The sequence below is a fragment of the Epinephelus lanceolatus genome, chromosome 8, assembly GCF_041903045.1.
Source record: "Epinephelus lanceolatus isolate andai-2023 chromosome 8, ASM4190304v1, whole genome shotgun sequence".
Classification (NCBI taxonomy): Eukaryota; Metazoa; Chordata; class Actinopteri; order Perciformes; family Serranidae; genus Epinephelus; species Epinephelus lanceolatus.
The window spans coordinates 27,897,689-27,924,864 of record NC_135741.1 but is presented as its reverse complement, the minus strand read 5'-3'; the positions used below and the strand labels follow the sequence as shown (position 1 = coordinate 27,924,864).

The window sequence follows — 27,176 nt, the reverse complement described above, 5'->3', positions numbered from 1 at the left end:
GAGGAGACTTCTATGGATAATTTGGCTCTTGGTAAAACCTCCTGAACAATAAACACTGAAGGAATTCTAACCACAAGAAGTTTCAGCTGGTTGCAATCTGTAATCCTCACCACTAGATGGCACTAACCTTCCCCTCAGTCTTACATACTGGACCTTTAATGCAGCTAGAACTAAAGTATTCCTGCCTGCAAGTCACACAATGAATTTGTCTGTTTCAGGATCATGGTCTCACTGGCCTGAGTGAAGTCTCTTATTCTACGAGACAGAGCGTATCCCCTGTGAGTACAAACAGAGTGACCTCTTCAATTTCAACTTGACCCGCAACAGACGCCTGCCTGCTCTCTCGGGTTTAAACCTACTTAGTGTACAAAGACCACAGACATGAATTTATGAATGTGTGTCTGGATGTCCTGGAATATCAAAACATAATGATTTATAATCTGTAATGATTTGTGCATATTGTATGTTTACACTATTTGCCTAATGCTGCCAGCTGTTCGGCTTTCTCAGGTGCATATGAGCAGTCTTGGCAGAGAGGCGTCAGGGTCGCCCATCCTCGTCACTGAAAATGTTACCTCGGCAACCACTCAAGTCACCAAGGTAGAGAAGCTTAAGTGGAACTTAGAAAGCGCACAGTTTACTGTAAAATTATGATAAAAATGGGTTTTGCAACTTGAAGAGGTGCGGCTCATCTCTTCTGTCTGAATACAGTTAAATATGGGCTCTACTTGTGAAGGCTATTAAAAGAAAAGCCATTGTGTGTTGCAGACGGTGAAAGGAGGATATTCAGAGACCAGGATCGAGAAGAGGATTATAATCACAGGAGACGATGATGTAGACCAGGAACAGGTGAGCTAAAATGAACTGTGGATTAAACCTTCAACTCAAAGGAACCATGTGCATAATAATGATATTAAACCAAATGTTACAAAGTGCTTCACAAGACAATAAAAGCAGATAAATTAAGCTGAGTAAAAACAATAAAGTAACTATTAAAGCAAAATATCACAGAAAAGGGATGGATCTTTGTAAGTACATTTCTAATTGTCTGTTTTGATTGTTTATTATTTTGCTAATGGGACTATTTATAACCTGCATTTTATTTAAACACTTAATATATATAATATACATAACTGTGCTAAAAAGTCATTGATATGCCTTGGATTCTTGCATACAGTATAACTTGCATGTATTTTTTGCAAACATTAGTCTTCCTCTGATCAATAATACGTTTCTTGACACTGAACAAATACATTAAGGAATAAAAAAAATTATACAAAGATAAAAAAAACAATTGTTTGTTGCAAGAAGGGCTGCAACTAATAATTATTATTTTAATTAAATTAATTAAAAAAAGTCAGAAAATAGTAAAAAATTGAAAAAAAGAAATACCTATCGCAGGTTCCCAGAAGCCAAAATAAAATCTTGGATGCCCTGTTTGTCAATCTGGTCAACCCAGATATTCGTATTACAATAATGTATGAGGTAGAGCGAGTTGTCCACCAATCGGAAGATCAGGGGTTCGATCCTGGCTCCTCAAGTCTGCATGTCGAAGTATCCTTGGACAAGATACTGAACCCCAAATTGCTCCTGATGGCTGTTCCATCGGAGCGTGAGTAGCAGGTGGCACCTTGTATGGTAGCCTTGGCCACCAGTGTGTCAATGTGTGTGTGTGTGTGTGTGAATGGGTGACTATGACTCAGTAGTGTAAAAGCACTTTGAGTGGTCAAGAAGACTAGAGAGGTGCTATGCAAGTGCAAAACAATATTTGGCATTTTATTTGAAAAATTATTTTGAATTTATTTGAATAATTACTATAAACAAAATAACTGCAAATTATGTTTCTGTCCAGCGACTAATAAATAAATGGACTAATAATTTCAGCTCTATTTCTAAGCATTAAAAAAAGTCTCAAATTGTCCTTTCTAGTGCAGAAAAAATCTCTTTCATGAACTAACATTATATTAAATTTCAATTCTATTGTTTGACTGAAGAAGAACTTTAACTACAAAACAGTCTTCAGCCATAAAACACAGAACTCAACAAAAATCCTGACAAAAGTGAAACATTCCTTCCTGTGATTCACTCTTTCCTCACAGGCTCTGGCTATTGCAATACAGGAAGCCAAGCAGCAGCATCCAGACATGCAGGTGACCAAGGCGATTGTTGTCAGGGAAACAGAATCGTCCACTGAGGATCGACACAGCGCATCAGAGGTACGGGTGCCATCTTGACTCCAACAGATAAGATCTGGCCAGGATTTAGCCTCACCACCCTCCTGTGAGATTTAGGGATTTAAGATTGACTTCCTCTTCTTTCTCTACCTGCAGTCCTGATTTCCTGAGATGAGAGCGCCCCCCTTTGGACCAGAAGTGTCAGTGCCCGACCTGAAATTGCCACCCACCATCCCTACTGAAAGACTACTGCCAGTGGCGCTCAATTGGAGCCTCTTGTACACACATACACACACACACAGCTGAAACAAGACTCCTTTGAAACCCTTGTGTTTTGTTTTAATTCAAACATTTTACTATTGGAATCATTCATGCTCAGCAGAGTGATTTGGTGGTCATGCTGAAAACACTCGTGGTCCTTGATTGGCCGACAATATGCCACCAGAATTCCAACCATCTGGAACAATTAAAGAGGTCCCATCCGACTAAATTCCCTGCAAACCTGTCAGGGCCTCTTTGTTCAACCCACTTGCTCCAGTATTCCTCAGAGGGAATCTGTGCACTCATTCAGACTGTGGAATACTCCAAAGCTCGTACCATGCTGGTACTCATCCCACGCATTAATTGGAAAACAGACAAAAAAGGTTGTGCACCTGAGAGTGTCATTTACATGTCTTTGCTGCTGTACTGAATAACAAGAAATCATGAGATCCCCGCTCTGTGTGAGGAAAAAAATACAGAAAATAAACCCCACTGTGTGTGCTTACACTTAATCCATCACATGTAGCTCCAGTAAAGTTAGAGCATCCTGTGAAGCGGAGTTAAATTAGAACAGAGCGATTCCTACTTTTAGTTTCCCCCCTCTAATGAACAAATGAGCTTCATCCCGCCCCCTTCACACTGACTGATGACGATGCACTGAGCAGAACGGATCATGTAGAGCCAACAAGGTCGCCTGATGGTGTTTATCCAAGTGTTTGTCATGAGGACCAAAGTCGGAGCTAGTCTGATCGCTATACTTCCCTCTTATCTGTCTCACCTTAAAGGTTTTACTTCTGTAAAATGTAGTTGACCATGATGTGCGAGCATCTTGATGGACTTTGATTGGACTTTTAGAGAATTCCTGCGTATGTGTTTGGACGTTAAGAGCTGTTAATTCACACAGTGTACCCGTTGTATTTATTCAAAATGGTGGCGATGTAGTTTCTGAGCATGCTGATGTTCCAGAATGAGCCCACTATCTCTCCTTTCACAGCCTTTAGATATGCTTTCAGTATATAATAACACTTTGGCCATTGTGTAGTCAGTACATAGAGTAGACTCACACCCTTGTTCAAGTCACAGAACGGGCTGCTGCATCGGTAAAACTAGTATTTGAGATAATGTTTGCATGAGAATTTCTTGCATTATTGGACTGTAATTGAGTAATATGGATATTCACTCATGGGAAGGATGAAACGTGATGATCAACATATAATGGCAGAATTATCCGTAATCTGAAGTCGAATCTGAGCTCTGACAAGTAAAAAAGAAAGTAAGATTCCTGGCAGGAGATAACAAGCACACAATACATTTAGTTTAGTTATGCCCAGGTTTAGGTGACAGCACAGTGGCTACAGATTCTTCCTTCAGTTACAACCCTTTAAAAGTTTCATCTCAATCCAGCCACTGCTGCTGTTATATAACGTTATTTTACATTATTAGCTTTTAATTTCCCTGTAAAGCAACATGAAGTCGGCCTGTCATGCCTACATTCAGTTGTGGTGACTGAAATTTATTCACCGCTATAACATACCTTCCTCCTCCTTCAATATACCCTGCAGTAACGGTTATTATGCATCACAGCCCTTCTGATACTCTTTCAAGCAAAGTACAGTGTTATAAATAAAATATACAGTAGGAGCAGAAGCTTTGAACTTTTAGTTTTGTGTCATTTGGTACATGAATGTTAGCGGGATGCCATGTAGTGTGCCAATTAAGGTAGCAGTCAAATTGTACAAACTCTGATTTTATATGAAACTATTTGTATGAACAAGCTACTTTTAATTACAGAGGTGCCAGAAAGTCAAAACGCATAAACTTGACACGGCGAGGTTTCCCTTTAATTGCGGTGTCTTCAACATCACCTGGAAATTTCTGTCTCCTTGCAAATGTCATATTTTATATACAAATCAATGCACTCAGATTCATTCAACTGAGATCGACGACGTTGAAACTGTCATGTCAGGTTTATGAGAGTATTACTGAAGTACGGCTTTGGCTTTCAGACACTAAACTTTACTGTTCACATGTGTAGTGTAATTCCTGTTGTTTCATATTTTGGTTCAGAATCCTTTAAAGTGATGGTTAATCATGGATGTGGGTGTCAAACTGGAAGGTGGAAAAAAAAAATGCAGCCATGCATACCTTGTACTGTATATTCGGTGCCGTTTGGTGGATTGTGAAGACGTAAAGTAGTTAATGGCCATGGGCTTGATGTACACTAGGGGGCACCAGTTACCAAACAAGAAGAGAGCTTTGCAACAACATCGAGCACACCCAGCTGAAATCCTCCTCACATTCTTCACTACGAGGCGAAATTATCCAAATCATCCTTGGATCAACCTGTGAGGTCAAACTTACCTTCCTCTGTCCAGAAAAGGCCTGCCCCTGGATGTCTGTCAAATAATAACCAGACTGTGATTAATCAGAGACATTTGGCTGTGGCTGAGACACCTGGTGCCGAAGTCTGATTGGACGACCTCCGGCTGACCCTTAAACCTAGCCCTCTCCCCTCTGTACAGAGCCCTCCTCCTCCTCCTCTCTCTGAGCAGCTTCATCTCCTCTGCTCTGCTGCTCTCCATTGCTTGGTGCCGTGTCTTTGCTGTACAGTGTACTTGCATTCCTTCGAAATGAATAAAGAACAGAGAAAAAGAGAACAAGATGAGAAGGGAATCCCTTTGTTTGATCTCTGGCACATATCTGTGTTTGTCTTATTATTACGGCTGCTCTGTATTTGTCCTCCAGGCCCAATAGTGAAGTGCAGCCACTGTATTTTTCAATCATGAAAAAATTATGTCGTATAAAATAAGGTTTTTAGTTCCTCAGATTTTTATAGTTCTTTTTTTTGTACCAAGTACATCTGTTGTCAGGGTTTGTCAAGGTAAAGGAATATATTAATACACTCGAAGGAGCTGTATTTAAAATTAGAGTCTGAGCCAGCACGCAGCCAGCAGTGCAAGGGCAACAGTGCTGACAGACCTTATGGTGTTAACGTAGGAGGGGGCTAGAAGGTGGGTGTGGTACGACGTTATCAGCAGTAACCACTGTATTAGCACAGAGCAGGATGACGGTAATGAGCCGGCCAGTAGGATACACCAGGCCCCCAGAAACACAGCTCAGTCTTGCTTTCATTTTTTAACCAGAGGCCACTCCTGGTATTGCAGCAATAAAAAAACAACCAAAAAAAAAACCAACCCCGCGGCCCAAAAGCACTTTCCCCTTTTATAAAAGTCTCTAAAATTCTTGAGAGGCCATCTCGATCTGCAAACAAGGTCAATTATGACTCTTTCTGCTATGCATTTTTTTATCAATGGGGGTTTCACGTTTATAAAACTTTCCTTGAACTGAGAAAACAATTTAAAAACCAGTGATGTCATTGCAATGTAAAGTCTATGGCTGTGTGCGAAAACACTCATTCCCCACTCCCTACTCACTGTTTAGCGAGTTCTATGTAGACGACATTGTAGTGAGCTCATTTGCAGTATGAAAAAACACTTCACTTCGGACACTACTCGAGTCATTTTCTCTGCATCATTAATTACATTATTGCCGTCAAACAAATAAAACGTCCCAAAATGTTGGCTGGTAAACTATCCATAACAAGTACCGACATGCATATTTGTGATAAATATATGATATTATGCGGAGGTATTTCCCCTAAAATTAATAAATAACATTACGAATTACTCTGTGGCCGTTTGTGTTCTGTTGCTCACATTAAACATATTATTAACGTTATACTGACAGTCGGACAAGAGGAAAGAGAATGGCGCGATTGCGACCTGTCGTACTAATGTAAATTACCGTTTAGCATTTGATATTTTGAAATTTGTTTTACTGGTTAGTCATGTAATAACTTGTGAATTTAATGTGTAACATTGTGCATTAAACCATTACGGAACTAACCATGGGTAGTAGCAACCCAGCATGCTAACATTAGCTAGCTTTAGCCTTCTTCTGTACAGTGATGTTAGCTATAGAGAAATCTTAATTGCCAATTTATTTTTCTCTGGGGACTGACAAATACATATTAAATTGACAATTTATTATGTAGCTAGGAGACTGGTCGAATAAACTTCCACATATCATAATAAGTTAAACAGGTTGCATTGGAGTAACACTCTCTCCTGTCGTCGTCTTTGTGTCTGGTCCCAACCAGTCTGTCTGTTCCTTCAGCGCAATGCATGATGGGATATAGTGCTTGGTTATTGACCATCGGTTGTACACTGTTTCTTACAATGCATTGTGGGAAACTTTAAGACCACTATATAGGGTATAATACCTCTGACTATACAAACTCACTATATAGTGGACTATACAGTGAGTAGTGAGTGATTTTGGACACAGCCTATATGTATAGCAGGTACTTATGGACAGGGCCAGCAAGACAAACATTACTGTGCATAATCAGTGGGCCACATACTGCAGAAGCAAACCCAGATGCTCAGAACTTTTTTTGGCATATGTGCCAGGTGTGTAGCTCCACTGGACTGAAAAGACACCATCTTGGGGTCTGCTATCTAGTTATTATTATACATCTATGGGACACACTCACTCACAGGGACTCACGCACGCACAGCTGGACCATCCACTACAACGAATGACAAAGCAGCTTGGACTGAAACACACACACAGGCAGCATGACTTCATTCTCTGCCCAGAACAGCATTACTCCACTCCGTCTTTACATAGCAAATACTTATCTGCTGCCATATTAATGTTCTGTTAAGTAGTTAGTAAGCAGTAGTTAAGATGCTACAAAGACTCCTCACAGCTACAAGAAAGTGTTTGAATCATACGTTTACACAATCTGTATTAAAAATAACACATACATTATGTCAGTGAAAGGGTAGTTACATAATGGAGTTACCATGGTGACACTGTGTCCTGCCCTGTGACGCTTCTGCTCTCCACAACAGACACTTTGAAGTTAAACACAAACCCGGTCTTTCAGAGGCATGAACAAACTCAGCATTGATTCTCTGGTCCCTGTGAGGGCAGCGGGTGTGAAGATCACTGCAAGAGCACCAGACGACTCGAGGAGGGAACAAATTCACAGTTTACAGGTATAGAACTGCAGGTATTGATTGCATTCATGAGTATTTGTTTGCAAGAAATTGATCAGGAGAAACTGTGAAGGGAGAAGAAGCGCTGCTCTTTCTCTCTTTCACTGGTGTAATTTGAAAGTGTTGAACACAGTTTGACAATGACCCCGAGCACAGAAATACATTTACAACAAAACGGCTTAAGGAGATTACAATTTACAATTCTGAAACTACCGAGGCACGTCCTGATCTCTCTCTCTTTTTTTGGAATTTTCTTTTTTTTTTTTTTTTTTGGTTTATAAAAACAATATATATATACAAAATCCACAACCAGATGAACACGAAAACCTTTCGAGCATGAAGTGAAATAAAAATGAAATAAAAAAATAAAATATGTTAAATAAGAAATGAAAAAGTAATTAAACACAAAAATAAAAACATACACACAGTGACAATGGGGAGCAACTGGTTACACTACAAGGTGTTTCTCTCCATTACATTGATATATCCCAAGTCAATCCACTCTTCAACACTTCGTATGTCCTCAGCCATTTCTTGGTTTGGGATTTCTTATATGGCATCAAAGTTTCTCTAGTCTGATCAGGTACATCAGTTCAACATTAAAAGTGATTTTGGTTGAACAGACAGTTTCCAGGATGCCATGAATTTAAGTCCAAAAAGGAGCTACAGAGGGACAGCCCCCCAAAAAATATGGAAGTGATTTGCCTCTTTGTCTCCACAAGATGGCCAACAGTCTGTCTGATTTGAGTAAGATTTTTTTTTCTGGGCAGGAGAACAGAAATTATGCATGACATTCTTCCAACTAAATCCTCTCCAGGATGGAGAGCTTGCTGTTTTCCATTGTTGTTTAAACTGTCTTCCCATTCCCCTTGTGTGATAGTCAGATTACCCTCAGTTTCCCATCTTATTTTAACTTTAAATGTGTTTTCATTGGGCCTGTTCAGAGGCTATGGATGGCTGAGTTTTAAAGCTAGACCAACCATGTTATGCTAGCTTCTCAGGAAGGGGGCTAAATAATGCTCGAAAGTCAGGTTAAATTTTGGCAAGGAAAAAACAGCATGGCCATATTCACAGAGGTCCCTCGACCTCTAACCTCAAGATATCTGAATGGCAGTATGGTAAGTATGGCATTAAAGTCTGTCTATGTATGTCTGCCATCAAGTCGTGATCTTAATTGAATGCAATACTGAAGTGAGCGCCTACTCCAGGAAAGCCAAAACTTAACAAGGAAATGAATCAGTTCTTGTGAAGAGAAATGGACTGAAAGGCTTTTGCTGGTCTGAAACACAGCTACAGGATATATATATTTGGTTAGAGTTAGTGCTTCCAGAACTGTGAATGCGGTAACAATATCCTACACAAAGTGTCTGCGTTGGTGTGACATATCATAAAGGTCCTGATATTATTTAAGTTTATACAACAGTTTCTGTATATTTTGAATGGTGTATAGTAGTAGACTATGCCAAGATTTTGCTTATAATTATTATTTCTGTGTTGGATTACAGGTATAATTTGTTTTTTATGACTGGTAAAGTGCCTTAAAGCCGTCAAGTGTATGTGGCAAAATGTGTTGCTTGGAAGACGATGTGACGTCTTTGTAGATTTTAATCACAGTAAGTTTTTGACCATGTTATGTAGCATGTAATAACCCTGGACTGTAAAAGTAAATGACATAGCCACCGTGACATCACCCATTGTTTGTGGGCTCCAGTTTTGAAGCATTGACTGAAGTCAGAAGTGACCATATTTGGCCAGAGGCTGGCGCTGTGAAGGAGCGCAGGGTGGATCTGACTGAGACGCCGAGGACACTATCAGCAGACAGCATGTCACTCAATGCTGCCCGCCCCTTACTTATACTTAAATTTAAGCCTTAATAAAATGTAAACAGGTGAGCTATGAAAAAATTCACCCATCGTACAGTTGTCACAAAGGGGGAAATTAGCTGTAGAGACCAAAACCGTTCTTTGTACCAGGATTTAAAGGTGTTAATTTCTACTGTAAAGTTTGACATTTTAACATGGGGGTCTGTGGGGATTAACTGGCTTCTGGAGCCAGCCTCAAGTCACCATCCAAAGAATTGCAGTTTTTGGCATTTGCATGTTGGCTTCATTTTTCAGCCCTGGAATAGGATTTCCAGGAATAGGAAATCAAGAGGATAGTGGATCGGGTAAAATGTAAGTTAGAAGGAATTTACCTGCTGTATTTCCAGTCTCAAATAAACCTTGTTCAAGTTTTCTCCGTCCCACGTCAAAACTGGGATACGTTGAAGACTAACGCCCTGTTTCCACACAGTTTTGTTTTGTGTCTGTATTTCTATATAGTTTAGAGTACGTCAAAAATCTGCTGCAAAAGTTCAATTTTCTAACATACAACGAAAAAAAAAAAAAAGACAAACGACATTTGCAAACACATCGAAGATCATGGAGGTTCTCATAGGCATTAAATGATTGCTGGTTGACCTGCAAACATACACAGAGCTGCGTGGAAACAAGGTGTAAGTCTCCACAAGGCCAAGGACCTTGTATGTTAAAGCAGCCACTACATAACACAAACTGAGAGTTACTATTCTATGTGTGTGTGTGTTTCATGTTGATTTTCAGTTTCAACTGTGACAGCTTTTTAAAGTGTGACCTTTCACTAATAAAACTATGACCTTGGAAAAAGTAGTTTGACAAAAAAACTTACCTCAAAGTCGACTCACTACTTTTTTTTTCAGAGCAAACTCCATACGCTAAGTAACACCATAACAGCTTTACTTCACACAGCAACATGGCCTGATGAGGCACGACCTTCCTGCCTCTTGGCCTCCTCTGACATTAAAGGAAGAACTGAAGAAAATGGCATTATATTTATTAAAAGCAGGTTGATCCATTCAGACATCCTTAGCAACGTAGGTACACACACTGACCAATCTCATGCCAAACAGCAGCTGACAGTAAAATACCATCCCTCCTTTGCAAGCTATGTTAGAAAAGTCAGTAACCACTGCCACTTGTACTGTATTACAATGCTCATCATGAAAGACGTAGGAGAAAGGCATGTTGTTTCTGAGCCCAAAACGCCCAAAAATATGATCTAGAAAGTAACAAAAGTGAAAAATCTCGACATCGCGAAGGTCAGTTATTCATAAATTATAGCATGAGTGAGCCAAAACACAATGCGGATTAACAGAGGAGGAAAAATAAATAAAACGTCTCTTGAATCATAACAACATGGATCGTAATCATAAGACTTAAGGCTCATTTGGGACCTGAGGATTTCATACATACAGTGTACAACAATGCGGCTCACACTGCTCAGCGTGCCTTTGTTACACACTCATCATGGACGAGGGAGGAAGGTAAGACATCAATTAATCAACACAAGTCTGCTGTTTACAATGGAAGCCATATTGGGGGCATACACGCTGCATTTTCTCACAATTATACAACAGGTGGAACTGAACCTCGCCGGCTCAATACCTTTTGGTTACAGTCAGTTTCATGGCAACTCTGAGGTTTCGATGTAATGTGGTGTAACGTAAAAGCATGAATAAAATCGAGGCAAAGTTACAAAGGTCCCAAATTCTGGTTTGTCATAAAGCAATGAGGCTTAGCTCCCTGTTTTTTGACAGGGATTAGTAACAGTTGGTTTTCCTTCTTAGACAGTGCAGGAAGTTTCCAAAAGACGGTCCAAAGAGAAGGAGGGAGAAGACATCTCTTGTCTTAAACCGAGCTTAAATAGAACTTCACTCACATAAATATGAGCTATGTAAAGTCTCCTCCATCCCTAGTTAAGATAAAATCCTAGCATCCAAGAAAAGTCCAGTACATACAATATCCGTTTAACAGAACCTGCACAGCCCCACCAAGAAAAAAAAACATATACACATCCTATTGTGCATCACACACCACTGGGCCTCAAAGGTTAAAACCGTATGAGAATATCCACTGGTCAGAAGGGAGCAAAGAAAGAAACGTCTTCAAAGAGACTGCAGTCAAGTCACGGTGTCCTTTCACTTCCATAAAAGCAACTTCTGAAAGAGCCAGTTCCTTTCAATAACTCCTTCAGAAAGGTGGAGGAAAAGAATCTTCCTCAGAAAGAGATCTTTGTAGAATGAAGAGGAAAGACACAGTAGGGTAGGGAAGGGAGCAGGTAGAAATGCGGCTGTCAGCCTCTTGTTGTCTCTGACCTGCTGTTTCTCCTCTTCATAGGCAGCTGTAGTGCCGGGTGAATGCAGATGTTTGTCATAGTACAGTCCTGGCTGTGAGGATTAACGCTGCGAGGTTGACCAAGGGAAGCGAAGAAGACTCCGGAGCTGCTCCCGTGGCTATGGAGCCTGAAACACACAAGCAGATCAAAATCCAACAAAGGAATGTTGCTCTGTAAACATGGCTTGAGTGAGACCCCTTGTCATGGAGGTCTCAGAGTAATTATCAGAGTAAAAAAAATACAGCAGACCAATTAGAAAAAGCCTTCACTACAAAGAGCCACAGTGTGGTGTGAGTACACAAACGTGTCAATAGATGGCACTGGTACGCTGCGCTCCGTTATGGCTTTCAAAGAGCCAGACTGGAGACACGTGGGGTGGGCACGGCAACAGACATAGTTTGATTAAAAAGAAAAAAAAAAAAACACACTCTTAAACAACTAGCTACTGCCAATATTCTCTGCAAGTCTGAGCCCGTTTTATTGTTTGATGATATATATTTCTCAGTCTGTGGGTAAGAGACTTTATTTTTACAGCTAAGACAACTGTAAACACAGCGTTCATATTTTGCTTCAAAGACAAAAGGCTTATTTGAAGACTCACCATTTTGCACCAACATTTAATGGGGGGGAAAACACCTCATAGAGGAGTCAGAGATACCAATTTATCTAAAGGCAGCAGCCTGAAAACGCCATAATGCAATGCAGCTACGGAGCTTATTGTGTTCACAGTGCATATTTTTACATTCACACATTGGTATTTAAATTTAGGAAGAAGTTGACAAAAGAAGTTGAGGGAAAAGTGTAGGCAAAGTAATTCCTCATATGCTCAGAACAGTAGTGTGTTAGTATGGCAGTTGGGTTTTTTACAAACTTGCTCAACTGAATTCATGACAAACAGAGACACACATCATTTTCATGTTTCATGTCTCAGCGCTGTCCCACCTGCTATCTTGGGGATGGTGATCTGGCGGCTGCTGCTGCCTTCCCCTCCCTCACTGAAGGGTTTGATCTGGATAACGTAGTCCTGGTTGACCGGCAGCGACAACTCCAAGGAGGTGGTATTGGTCTCCACCACGCTGGGGCGGCTGTGTTTGTCCTGGCTGTACATCACCTGTGGGCAGTGGAGAGGTAAAGACGAGGACAACGTGAGGGTGCTGCGTGAGGCCGCTCTGAACACAATACATCATGAGAGTGGTTTCAGGGAGCGCTGCCTGTTGTTGATGCATTGACAAGAAAAACTGAGCTCTCGCTCTTGTTTCCGTCAGACAGCACTGCGAGATGTAATGTGCTGCCTCCCAAACTAACAAGGATGAATCTTACTGTAGATATCTGCACATGGCTGTGATGGACCACCAGAGGAGAGGGTGCAGCAGAGATAAGGGGAGAGTAGAGATGCATCAATATAGTCAGCTGCAGCTTGACTCTGGAATGTGGATGCATCTGAACGTTTTAATATACACACAAGAGGTTTCACACAGTAGTCAACTAGTCGACACTGTGCATGGCTGATGACTAATTACTCACTTGTGGCTTTAGCACGATTCAGTAATAAAGAAATGGCAATGTGTCAACAGAATGACAACACAAGTGAAACTTCTGCTGGTCTTAAGGAGCTGCAGCATTAATTAGGGCACAAACTGTAAACTCTACTGTACACTCACTTGATGTCTTCACAGCTCTCTCTTTCTACCACACACTCCCATTACACACACACTCACTCTGCTATTCTACAAATGACCAACTCTCTTGTTACACTTGTTTGAACAATCGTCTTCTACGTTAGGCCATGTTACAAAAACAGAATTTAAGGTAGAGAAGGAGAGACTACTGTTGTCCCTACAAGACAGCAGTGTTGTTAAACTGTTAACACGCTGATGACACCTGCTGTAGCGACTGCAGGAAACAAGCTAAAAGTCGCTGAGAGGCTGAGGCTGGGGCCGGTTAACTTGTGTGACACGCTGACAAAAGATTCGAGATTCAAAACATATTAAATCAATTTAGTAATGAAAAGGAAACAACTTATTATAATGTGCACAAACTTATAATTAAGATGATCACAGTTAAGTGCGGTCAACAAAAAATACGGCATCCCACTCACCCTCTGTCCCCAACCAAAAAAAACCCACACATAGGTCAAGATAAGATGCTGATATAGATTGTAAGTGTCACCGCCCAAACCCATGTGACCTGACTCTCTCAATACCTGAATCACAAAAAAAAAAAAAAAAAAAAAAGTAATAATATCCCAAAACATATAACAATACAAAGTCATAAACCATCCCAAAACACATTAATCTTACAAGATTCATTCCCTTTTAAATTAATTCATGGCTCCTACACCTGAGGTACGTCGAGTAGGCGGAGTCTGTACACCATTTGACAGTTATCTTAGCCAGTAGATCTGTTGGACCCATCGCTAAATTTCAGCCGCGAGAGGAGTGTTTCTGTCATCACAACCACATGACCCAAACAAACAAGTGTCAAGTCAAGGAGATTGACAAGATAGAAGGCTGATGAATGTCATTTAGGCTTACAAAAAAATCATATTATGAACATTACTGTTCATGCAGGTGATTATTCATCAGCTAGGAAAACTACCCTTGTTTGTTTTGTTACGTGGTTATTATTAATTACACTTCATTTCACTTTATCTGAACAGGTTTCCCACCTCTTGCTATTGTGTTTTTAGCGACTACGCACTGAAATAGAGTCCACCCAAACACATACTTTTTCTGTTTATATTTAGTAGGTACTGCAGCTGCCCTTAAAAAGTATGTACCCTTGCATGCTCATATATCTGTTACCTTGGAGATAACACAAAACGCCATTTGCCAAATCGCCAGAGACAAAGGTCAACCCAGAGAGCTCTGCTGTTGTTACTTTACGATGAATGTAATTTAAAATTTTAAGTTATAACTACATACATTGTAGATTCTAACATACTATATACATCACAGTAAAAAACGTGCATTTCTCTGTCGTTATTTTCATAGATATGTCCTTTTGTTGTTTGTAATATTTCTGATTATTTTGTCCATTTAAAAAATTAATATTCCTGTTATTACTATTCCACTGGTCATTAGTCATTTAAATGCTGTCAGTGAACAGTCAATCAGCTGTCAACGAACTGTCAAGCTGTCATCTGTGTGCAACTCAAGCAATGTGACATGCAGAGGATTGTGCACGCTGGCCTGCATACTGAAGAATGCAACCAGATGTAGTAAGACAGTCTGATATTTTTGGCATAAGATATTTGACATAGTATGTACTGGGACACACTAAATCTTTTCTGGCATACTAAATAGTATGGTTTAGGTACTGGATTGCACAGTTCTTATCTCTAGCAAGCTAGCTGGGGCTTTAGTCCAATCAGATCGTGGCTCACTTGATAACAGCTTCTCAGAGCCAGTTGAGGACTCTGCTATTTCACCAACCCCCCTGCAGGTCCCACCTACATTAGTTAACCCTTTACTGGCTGTATTTGAGACATTTTGATGAGAACTGATTGTTGCTATTGGATGAAAATAAAATCTCCCACAATTTACAGACTAGACAGCGACTTTTTTGGGAGTAGTCCATGTCTACTAAAATGAATGCCCTATTATACAGTGAGCCCGACTCTCAGGAGACCCCTTTAATGTAGTCAGAATAATGTGCAGTGACTGCAGGTGACATGGACACCGGATTTCACAATTTCATATTCTAAATGTAAGAGGCTCCACTTTCATGTCTGAACTATTTTTTGTAGATTGATAAACCCAGTGGCACCTCAGAAGGATTCATAACAATCTGAAATGCAATTTCTGAAAGAATCATTAAAATATGTATTATGCATATGATGTTGCCATGAAAAGTCAAATGTCCCAATCTGGGAAGATGACAATCAATCTCGTGGCAAAACGTATAATTTCCGATAATGACTCCCCTCCTGACAAAACAATCAGAACAGATTTTTGTCTGTGGCTGAAATTATGTGGCTAAAAATAATGGGATGTGGGAGTTGTGGTTACCAGGGGATTGTTATTTTAAGGGGAGTTGGCAATTTGTGGAGGTCTTCAATATTAAATGAATATGCAGCTACACATCGCACCGCCACAAATCCTGTATGAAATAGTTAGTGCATGGCTTGTTGCACTTCCAAATTAAATGCAGTTACCTCAGCGGTGACAAGTTTAGATGCTTCCTTACTTATCAGCAAAATCAGTGTATTCATTAATGAGTGCAGTCAAAAAGTAACGGTGCTCTCATTTGGAGTAAATGGAGCAGGTGACAGTCTGTCATTCTCGGTTATGTTACAATCTATAAAACCAGTCACCTTTCAAAGCCTTATATAAGCCTTACCTTATATCCTGTGACTTCTGACTCATTCTCCAGAGCGTGCACTTGGTCCCACCTCAGGATGACCTTGGAGTTGGAAGTGTTCCACATGATTTTGACCGGGGCTTGACTGGGTGCTGGAGGAGGAGGACGAGAGGGAGAGGAAGAGGAGGCAGAAAAACAACAAACCACCGGCTCGATAAACAGTAAAGTCCAGAACCAACTCAGCATGAAGGAGATTTCTCATTATCAGTTTATCATCCCACTGTTAGGAGCGAGTGGCGACTCTAGGAATATGTGTGTGGGAGTGAGTGTACGGCTGTCTGTGAGGAGGATGAGGTGACATGAAGAGATGTGAAGAAGAGACATGCGAGTGTGCAGTGGAGATATTAAAACTGTGATATTAATTTACATTATTAGCCTATATGAACACCAGGTGCTGCTCATCTGTCAGGGCCCTGGGAAGTTTTTAAACACTAGCGGCTCCTTATAGAAGTGTTTTGACGAGTGGGTCACTGTTTTGTTTGAATCTCATGCTCTGCAAGCATGTACACAGATGCACATGTATATGGTTACTGGCATGCAGGTGACATAGAGGAAGAAAACAATATAAAGAGGAGTTAACTGCAGGAAATCGCTCAGCAGGAAGCATCTCATTATTTTCCAGCAAAGTCTGTGTGTCAAATTGCACAGTGTGACTGTGAATTACGCTGGCATTTACATCAAAGATTTGCATGTCTATCAAATGACAGGAGTGCTACATGACGTCCTTCAGTCTCACACTATTCATGTCGATAAGACTACAAATGTAGGGACAGAAAGCTGTGTATGACATCCAACGAGGGTCCCCTGGCGCGAGTTGAACCGTGGGCATTAAATAAATACAACAGTGGATAAACAAGACACCTTCATGTGGTACCTTTAAAGGGACAGTTCACCCTAAAATCAAATATATATTTTTTTCCTCTTACCTGTAGTGCTATTTATCAGGCCAGATTGATTTGGTGTGAGCTGTCAAGTGTTAGAGATATTGGCCACAGAGATGTCTGCCTTCTCTTGAATATAATGGAAGTAGATGGCACTTGGCTTGTGGTGCTGCGAGTGCCAAAAATATATTTGGAAAACTCAACAGCAATGTCTCTTTCCAAAAATCATGACATGGTTATGCAAGAGAATCCACAGACCTTGTTGTGAGCAGTTTCATGTAGGATCTATTTTCTTCCTACTAAACTAAACCCACCAACAGTATCACAGCACAGAAGGAAGCATGCATCTACTCATGGACAGCGCGCTTGTGACAGCGCAAGATGTAAACACTAATGAGCTGAGCTGTAACTTGTGTTTTGTGGATGACATGAAGGGGGTGACATATAACGTATGTGTATGAATCAGTACAACTCGAGTTGACTTGCTCGTAGGCGTCACTCCATTTGTGCTAGGTGAGTAAGTAGTAGATGCACGCTTCCTTCTGCGCAGTGGTACTGTTGGCCTTGTAGTTCGGTAGAAAATAGTTCCTACATGAATCTGCTCACAACAAGGTCTGTGAATTATCTTCAGTCATGAGTCCTGGAAAAAGACATTGCTGTTGAGCTTTTCAAGTGTATATTTCAGGCGCTTTGAGCACCACAAGCTGATTGCCGACTAGTTCTAATATATTCGAAAGAGGGTGAACATCTCCTCGGCCGACATCACCAGCACTCAGCAACTCACACCAAAACAATCTCAACTGATAAAGAGCACTACAGATATGAGGAACAATATGTATTTCATGATTTTGGGGTCAACAGCCCCTTTAAGGTGCTCTTGTGTAGTGGTTATTCCCCACTTTCACGAATAATTAGTGAAACGTCATCGGTTAAAATAATTATATACCAAATGGACCATGCACCTTTAGCCAGAGGTTAAAACAAAGAAAAAAGTCATGCACAAAAAGTCACAGTCAGTCTCCTCACTATGCTCAAAGTCCTTACGTGGTTTCTTAGTTGTGACATTGACTATGACACTCTGTGGACCCACTCCAGCGCTGTTATAGGCCCGCAGGGACATGTAATAGGTACTGCTGCCCTCCAAATCCCTGATGAGCACTGAAGTTTTATTCCCCACTGTCCTGATCACGCTGGCTGTGTCCTGCTTCTTCTTCTCACCCCAGTACTGCAACTAAATAACACACAGCAAATACACACATTATACTTTATCAGCTTCCATGTGATTTGTTACTTAATACTTCCATATGCTCTACTGTGGGCTTGAACCACCAAGGGCCTCATCGTGCTCACATACTGCAGTTTACTCCATGAATGAATAATTATACAGCTACTAGTACAAAAAGGTCATCACACTGTTATCCAAGATATTATGCCACTAGCTGTTGGCACTACATTTGTACAATTCTTATTGTGTGGGCAAGTGTTGGTTTGACCTCATAGCCCAGGATGCGTCTGCGGTTGTTGCTCCAGGCAAGTGGCTTCCAGGTGACCTCTACCTCGGACGCTGATACACTCCTTGCCCTCAGCCTCCCTGGAGCTCTGCTGGGCTCTGTTAGGCACACAGGATAGTCAAGATAAGGAGGAAGACACAGATTCACTTCCACCCACATCTGCAGGATGACTTATTGAATGCACTGTAGCTCTATCCAATCTATCCATATCAATGCGTGAGGAGGAGTGAGTGCTCCGATATTAAGTCCTGGAAAGTCTACTAAATAAAAAGTAACAGCCCCTGCTATCTCTCTGTAGCATCATATATTCATGACTAAATGCCAACAATTTAAGACTGAGTTCAGAAAACAGATCCTTTGTCATCATTTATTTGGAGTTTACCGATCAACAACTAAGCTGATCTACTTCATCATTCCGTGTTGGTGTGGTTTGATCAGATAAGATTGACAGTGCTGTCTCAGTAGCAGCAAGTAACCAAACAACTCTCAACAAAATTTGGCTCAAATATTGCTGAATCCCAACCGGTGCCTGGAAATGTGTAACATCACTTTTCTTTTTCCATCTGAGTCCTGCCCACCTCAAACCAGTGAGAGGAGCTCAGACAGACACACAGTGTGAAATAAGCCAAATTGTTTGAACTTTGGTGGAAGTGTTTTATGCTCTGGTAGGAGCACATCAATCATAGTATGAAACTCTTGGAGAAAATATGTTTTCTCAGCCTTTCGGGGTGTTTGGAAACAGGATTTTAGACTCAAACAATGTGACAGAAGATCTCCCAGTGTTCACTTTTGGTGACAGTTATTTGGAATGTTAAGTAAAGAGTTGTTGGTGTACTTGTGGCTTTGTAGCACTGGGTGTTTAAAGGAATATTTTACCTCCCACAAATGACTAATTGTATATAGATGACTCACCCTGCGTTATGATGAATTCACGGAGAAAACTTTGTTTGTCTTGCATAGCTTTACAGTTAGCATTTATCCATTTGTTTGCTCAGTACTTCCCAAACAGACAGACCTTTCTGATGGGGAACTAAATTGAAAGTGAAATTTATTGATGCTCTCTTCAAAGCCAGACTCTATTGACAAAAACAGTAATTTTACCTCACTGAGCATGGGAGCTGCTGGTCTAACGCTGCCTCAATTGATGTGTGTTATTGTGTGACTCTGGTGAATCTGATCTAAAACTTTAAAACACCAAAGTTGCAGATTCTTTTAACTTCAATTAATCAAGAATTTTTGATTCTTAGTTCACTAGAGGCATGTGAGAAATATAGACTTATTGGTAACACTTTACTTGAAGGTATCTACATAAGGGTGACATGACACTGTCATAACTATGACATGACAATGTCATGAACTTGTCATAAACATTATGTACATGTCATAAACGTTTATGACCGGTGTCATTAAGTGTCATTCGTTTTTTGTAATGACAAGTTGACATTGTTTGGGTTGTCCTGATTATGGCAACTTGACATTAATCAAAGTGACATTACCAGAAGTTGTCTTTTTCATGACAAGTTGACATTAAATTTGTTTGGGATGTCCTTATTATGACAACTTGACATTAACATAAACACATCTTCTGGTAATGTCATCCTGGTCAAGACAACCCAAACAACTTATCATTACAAAAACTGAATGACACTAAATGACAGCAGTCATAAACGTTTATGACATGTACATAATGTTCATGACAGTGTCATGTCATAATTATGACAGTGTCATGTCACCCTTATGTAGATACCTTCAGGTAAAGTGTTACAGAGTTTTCTTAATAAATATAACGCAGCACGGGGTGAGTAATTCATATACAAATGGTCAGTTGGGGGGGTGAAAAAAATCTGAAATGTTGTTAGACTAAAACTAATCTGATCTGTAATGACTGTGTCGAACATGCTTTGCTGTATACTTTAAAAGAACACACCTTCCTCCGCTGAGTAGATAGTGGTCACTGGACTAAAAGGGCCCTCTCCCTTGTTGTTGTAAACCCCGACTTTGACTTGGTACGGAGAGAAAGGAGGGATGCTCTCATTCTTGAAGACATATCTAGAGGCGTCCGGGGACGTGACAGCAGCCTGCATCCAGCCTGGTGCCCCGAGTGGGCGGAATGCCACCACGTAGCCAAAGCCTGGACCGCTCTGCAGCTCCTCGGGAACAGGCTAAAGGAGGTATGAGTCAGAGGGATGACTCAAGATGACTGATCTTAAAGATATTAATACCTTAAAGAAATGCAGCTATGCACGGATTAGGGCACTTAGAGGAAAAGTGCTGAGGGTGGTACTGTACTTGCAAGCCTTGCAACTTATCACTCTGTCTGGTTAAGAGGGTTTATACTGAGGAGGAATAAAATAGAGCTATCCACACACAGCTGTGAAGTTATTCTTCACACTGTATGTTTCAATTTCACATTAAAATTCATTAACAAACCACAGTGAAGTCAGAACGAACTAACAAATATTAAGTGTCAATATTTCATCACTGTTTCAATCATGCATTTCATATATATGTCAAATGTATGTGAGTTTTTTTTTTACATTAAATTCAATTTAAAGAGTGCACTTGAATGTAGCACATCAGGGTTACTACAGCTTGAGGAAAGTTGGATTTAAGACCTTTTAAATGCCACTCTGAATTAAATGAAATTAAAGACCAACTTTGCAATAACCAAACTGAAGAAAAAATAAAAATGAACCCACAATAACTTAGGGTTAGGGACAGTTTTGCCCAAATGTTTATTGTAACATAAAACATGGCGGAGACAAGTGCAGAACAGTGATACTACGGAAAAACTTTGTATTTGTTGGTGGGTTTTCTTGGCGATTTTGTGTTTCTCCCTCTACATACGGATTCCACTGCCTTGATTCCCTTCATGACCAATTTGAAAAACTTTTTTGCATAAAATACACTGAGCCTTGAAGTGGTTTCAGCCATGCAGCTAAATCTTGGTTAGTAGCTGTTATTGTCACCAAAGGTACATTGACAGCTGGCTAACAGTCAGTGCATCCTCAGCTTTGAATATCCTGTCTGGAAACAAAATGAGTTTTGTTGGTGCCTCTATCCTGATCTGCCTGATGTTAACGTGACTGGCATTCAGTAAACTATTGCTCAAAATAGATGTTACCAAATATTTTGAAATTCTACTTTCCATGTCTGAGCATTTTAAAAGATTCATTTAAGATCATTAAAACACCAATTAAGGCCTTGTTTTTTTTTCAGATTAATGAATTCAATGCCATTTCAGACTTTTTAAGGATCTGCAGGAACCCTGGTAAATACAAGTTTACCTCCCAAGTGATGACCAGCTCTGAACGTCCTCCACCGCCGCCGTTCACTCTGGCCGGTGTCACCCTGGGAACTTACACATCAACCACAGTGTTAAAAAAAGTTTGTATATTCAAGCAAATGCATTACAATGTAGACAATATAATGTATGATGGGATTTTTTAATGTGTAATTTCATGTCAAATTTAAAATTAAGTCTCCTTCAAATCCCCTTCTTTGACTGCATCTGATGCATCATGGCTCTCAACCAAAGACACTGTATATAGTATATGTACTGTCTCTGCACGGCCCTGAAAGAGACGTGTTTGTTTCCACACACACACTCACACAGGTAAAACTGTCAGACTGAAGCTGCCAGGCATCAATATATTTATTGTGAATTTAATTCATTCATGTGTTGAGCGCCTCTGAGGAAGCAGAAATACACCAGTACAATAAAGTTATATTGAGGGATCTAATTACCGTCCTGAAGTAGGATCCCTCTGTATATAATGGACGTCATTTGCAAACAATTAGTGTCACTGTTGGCAGCAGAGGAAACGTAAAGAGCTTCTGTTACATACGCATTTCTTTGGTGCGCGCCTTTTTGGAGGGTTTGCTGGGCTCTCCTGTTCCTATGCTGTTGGTTGCCAGGACTCTGAACTCGTACTCCACCCAGGGACTCAAGTCAATGACAGTAGATGACAGCTGCTTCCCCCCGAGCAGCTCAGGAACTGAGAGACATCACAGAAATAACCTTTCATCAAAAACCTTGCAAGATCTGCCACTGAAAGTTAGCCAAGCTGGTGATGTGTTATTTACTGTCACTTCATGTGTGGGGTTTGAAAAGGATACCAGTCACGCCCACGTGCCTCTCTCTTTTTTATCTATGCGAAGAACTTTGCATTCACACAACCTGCACTCAGACTGTCAGATGAAACCAGCCTACCGGTGGTAACGGCTTGCCACCCGAGAGAGAAGGGCGTTCTGGCTTGGATGGTGTAGCTGAGAATGGGGCTGTGGTTGTCCATTCCGGGTCCCCAGGACAGAGAGGCAGTGGTCTCTGTCATCTCAGTCACCTGGCAGTCCACAGGCGGGCCTGGGGGACCTGTGAGGATAATTAGTCAAAGTTCCCTCATGCAGGCTGATACACTATACTGTAGAGATGAATGAAGACAAGAGGCAGAATAATGGAGATGCAGAGTAGGTGGCCATGCAAAGCAGATGTAACATACTGATTAGGAAGAGGATTCAGAGGATCAGCTGTGAGAGCAGTACTAAACTATAACCAAGCCAAATACAGTTTGTTACACTGCAGGCAGAAAAGAACAAAAATAAATCTAATAGAGGAACAAATAAGCAGGTTTTGTATCTCATGTAATGCTTTTCTGAAGTGCAATTTACTGTACTAAAATTCAGGAAATTTAAAAAAAGGACATAACATGCCTACAGCAGTGGTTCCTAACATGAATTGGAATTGCCCCAAAGGTTTGCAAGTTAAAACACAGGGGTCACGAGATGATTAACAGGATAGAAAGAAGAAAAAACATGCAAAAATCTAATTTATTCTTCTCTAATCTTTGCTTTTTGTGAGTAACAAGACAGTTTACCTCCAATAAACATGAATGAATGAAACAATTAAAAGACATTATAAAGGGAAATCACAAATTCAGAACTCATAAACACACAGTATGTGACTCAGAAACCAAAAAGTTTGGGAACCACTGCCGTACAGGGCTTTATGTGAGCGGGCAAAGAGAAGTAAGTGAGTAAAGCTTTGTCTATATGGCACTTTACATGCATACATGAAACAATAAAAGTGGACCAATAAAAAACAGAAAAATAGATGACAATATTAAACACAGGACAACGAAAGACAGACCAAACTAAAACAAACCAGACCATGAGACAGAGATGGAGATGTATAAAAAGGATTGCTTATAAAAATGGGGTTTAAGAAGCTATTTAAAACAGCCCAAAGATTCAGTAAATCTGACAGATTGAGGAAGATGATTCCAGAGGGTTTGGGCTAAAACAGCAAAAGTGCAATCACCTTTTGTTTGGTAGTCGGAGTCGGGGATGGATAAAAGGTCGAGATTTGGGGATCAGAGTGTTAAAGAAGTAGAATAAGGAACGGGAGATCGGAAATGTAACTGGGGGCAAGATCATGCAGTGCCTTAAAAGTTATCAACAGGATTTTATGGTATATTCTGAATTTAACAGGAGGTCAATGACGGGATGCAAGAGAAGGTATAATATGAGACCAATGGTAAGGTTTAGTTAAAAGCCTGGGAGCTGCATTATTAACCAACTTTATACGATTTAGACCAACTGACTGAGGCATGTGAAGAAGGAATTACAAAATCTAGATAACAGAAAATAAAAGGGTAAACTAATGGTTCAAGATCTGTAAAGGACAAGATACATGTGATGTTTGTGATTTCTTAGCTGAAGAAAACAGGACTGGATGAGCTTAATAAAAGTCATATACTGGTGATACCAAGATTCTTAGCGTCAGGTTTGATATTTAAATGACGTGAAGAAAGCTATCAATTCTGAATTAAAGAATTTCTGTTCTGTTAGGGTTTAAGTGAAGGATTTTAGGAGAGACGTTGAATATTTGGTGGCAGCTAAGCAGTTATGGTGGGAGTAGGCCTGTCACGATTACAACTTTTGTTGGACAATAAATTGTCCCAGAAATAATTGTGATAAATTATATTATTGTCATTTTAAGACCTTTTTATGCCACTGATATAATAATAATATAATAGCCTAATAATACTAGTGCACTATCTCAAAGGGCAATGAATTTTATTTCTTTAGAGTATTCAGACATTGAAATTAAGATATGAAAAAATATATATATCCTAAACAAATAAATATAAATAAAATAAAACTAAAACAACAAATAAAATGGACTCTTTGGCTCACTTAATAAAAATTGCAATTAAATAAATATTAAACATTTGGCACAGGGTCAGAGAGTCATTCATTCCCTAACAGGCAATAGACAGAATAGTTGTGTAGCCATTTTGTTGCTGCTCTTTTTAGTTCAATTCAGTTCAATTCAATTCAATCCAATTCAATTCAATTCAATTCAATTCAATTCAATTCAATTCAATTCAGTTCAATCCAATCCAATCCAATTCTATTCAATTTATATAGCCCAATATCACACATCCAAATGACCTCAGAGGGCTTCACTGTGATATTCTATCAAGTTTATGTTCATGTGTTTGTGTCCACTTCCTGTTTTATTCTGAAATGTGTTCTCATTGTTTTAAGTGTTTCTTTTACTTCCTGAGTTTTCCCGCCTTTGTCGATTACCTCATGTGTTTCACCTGTGTCTTATTTCACTCACCTGTGCGTAGCCACAGCCCTTGTGTATTTAAAGTCCAGTGTTTCCCACATTCAGTTGCCAGATTGTCATTGTCACCCTAGTGTGTTCATGCTCTCTGGCCTTCTCCTCGTGTTTGATTCCTTGGTTTTTGACTCTGCTTGGATTTATGGCTTTTTGTGTAATTTTCTTGAATGGATTTTTCTGCCTTTGCCGACTGCCTTTGCGTGTATGAACCCTGACCGCCTACGTAAAGGTTTGGATTTGATAAACTGCTCTTGGTGTTTTGAACAAATAGAAGAAACCTCAGGAAGAGCAACCGAGGAGGAATTCCTCTTTCAGGACAGACAGATGTGCAAATGTTGTGTGTACAGAACACACATTAATGGGCTCTCCTCTCTCATTCAGCTGACACCCAAAATGCTCCCACACCACAGCTGTGAGGTGCAACTTTGAAACCAAGTCCATCTCAAACTTTCTGGCTGGTCAGTAGCCGTCAGGAGGAGCTGCCTGAGGCCCGCCCACGGTGAGAGTCAGGCACAGACAGCAGACGAAAGGACAGAAGCAGCAACATCTCAGCATATTCTGTTATTGTTTATTTGGCTTTAGGGGCAGTGAAAAATGCTTAGGCTGTCCATCCAAGTGTTTCTGGTATCATCATATGTAAACAAACACAGATGTAAGCGTAACGGACACTGAGGTCAGCAGAAATGATTGAGGTCATGTCGGTGTACAGTGTGACGAGTTGATAACAGTTATTGTGACAGGCCTAGGAGAAAGAAGTTGACTTAGGTGACTGGGTTTGGCAGAGAGATGGATCTGTGTGTCATTAGCACAACAGTGATATTATTATTATAAGCTTTTAATCACTGTGATGTACAGCAGAGTGGTAACGTGAAGGTTTGTTTTTTCTGCCATGCATTCAGTTACAGCGCTCATGTTGATATTCTTTTATTCACTATGATGGAAAGTGACATTCTTGGCTAGCAGAGGGTTTGTAGTAGAAGAGGCTTGGCTAAACGTAGCTTCACACTGTCACTGTGCCATGACTTCTTCACGCACAACTAATGTGACTGCAAGGGTTTTAATTCCTTTTTAAAATGGAGCGTGAGGGACGTTCTTACCTCTGACTACCACATCTGTGGCAATAGACACGCTGTCCACCTTGGTCTGAACCGCACAGGTGTATTTTCCAGCATGCCTCAGCTGAATGTTCCGGATCATGATGTCACCGGCCGAGCGCTGTTTGGGGAAAAGATAGAAGGAAAGAAACAGTAAAATGTTGCAAAATGAACTAAAATTACTGCAGAAACAAGTGCAATGTCACAGTGATTTCCTTTTGGCATTCACTTTATTAGATTATGGAGGAGAAAGGAATAATACAAGTCCAGGGACACGCTAAATGACTGAGTGAAGGTTTTCGCAACCATTTATGAGGACAGTTCTTTGTGGGGAATTAAAAAGCTTCTTTCAGCTCTCTCTTTTTTATTCCCACTGATTCCATTTACTCTACAGACAACCATTCAATGCCAAATACATTATTAGCTTTGAACTTTCAAGTAAGAGCTAATGTTAAGTTGATGTCTTATCTATGAAAGTAAGGGACTGTGAAACAGTGTGAGACTCGATAATTACTTTGATGTATAATCAGGGACATTTTATAGAGATAAAAATTCAGTTGCTGCGAGTCATTCACTCTTTGAAACTCCCCGCCATCATTAAAATAATATAAGTGGAGATGGAACGGGTCACAGATCTCTCACTTTGGCAAATTTTATAAACAGCATGAAAAAATAACCTCCAAGCTTGCTTACTGCATCAAGAGAGACAGCAAAAAGCCCTGAAAAATGCAAAATTATACATCATGTGGATTTAAGACGTCTGTATCTGCAAGGCAGTGCAATTGCTTTATGTTAAGGCTGACTTGTCATGATTTATGGGCGGTTGGGTTACATGAAAGAAAAAAAACGGAGCAAAATAGAAACTGCAATATCAGATAATTACAAAGATGTACAGTAACACTGATATTTTTCTCACTCAGTACTGAAAAGTGCTGACTGTGTTTCACTGGGGTTTGCCAATGCATCCTTCAGTCAGCCTTTCTGCCTCCCTTTCATCCTAAAGAAATA

At 40.2% G+C, this 27,176-nt stretch overlaps 2 protein-coding genes across 5 annotated transcripts in view; one reads left to right on the top strand and one right to left on the bottom strand.

The window, feature by feature from the left end:
• Positions 1 to 5,092, top strand: part of LOC117258229 (band 4.1-like protein 1) — a 62,364-nt gene extending 57,272 nt beyond the window's left edge. For all 4 annotated transcript variants that reach the window (XM_033628892.2, XM_033628893.2, XM_033628889.2 and 1 more), the window contains 5 exons: positions 219 to 278; positions 511 to 600; positions 769 to 849; positions 2,100 to 2,216; positions 2,331 to 5,092. In XM_033628892.2, the coding sequence (XP_033484783.1) occupies positions 219 to 278; positions 511 to 600; positions 769 to 849; positions 2,100 to 2,216; positions 2,331 to 2,336 (354 nt within the window). In that variant the 3' untranslated portion in view covers positions 2,337 to 5,092. The remainder of the gene's footprint in view (positions 1 to 218; positions 279 to 510; positions 601 to 768; positions 850 to 2,099; positions 2,217 to 2,330) is intronic.
• Positions 5,093 to 10,335: 5,243 nt separating this feature from the next.
• cntn3a.1 (contactin 3a, tandem duplicate 1) overlaps positions 10,336 to 27,176 on the bottom strand; it is a 109,173-nt gene continuing 92,332 nt past the window's right edge. The window contains exons 14-23 of the mRNA XM_033629325.2: positions 26,172 to 26,289; positions 22,660 to 22,818; positions 22,295 to 22,444; positions 21,734 to 21,804; positions 20,374 to 20,608; positions 18,429 to 18,544; positions 17,980 to 18,166; positions 16,034 to 16,146; positions 12,635 to 12,803; positions 10,336 to 11,819 (exon numbers count right to left, since the gene is read on the bottom strand). Of these exons, the coding sequence (XP_033485216.2) occupies positions 11,728 to 11,819; positions 12,635 to 12,803; positions 16,034 to 16,146; positions 17,980 to 18,166; positions 18,429 to 18,544; positions 20,374 to 20,608; positions 21,734 to 21,804; positions 22,295 to 22,444; positions 22,660 to 22,818; positions 26,172 to 26,289 (1,410 nt within the window). The 3' untranslated portion in view covers positions 10,336 to 11,727. The remainder of the gene's footprint in view (positions 11,820 to 12,634; positions 12,804 to 16,033; positions 16,147 to 17,979; positions 18,167 to 18,428; positions 18,545 to 20,373; positions 20,609 to 21,733; positions 21,805 to 22,294; positions 22,445 to 22,659; positions 22,819 to 26,171; positions 26,290 to 27,176) is intronic.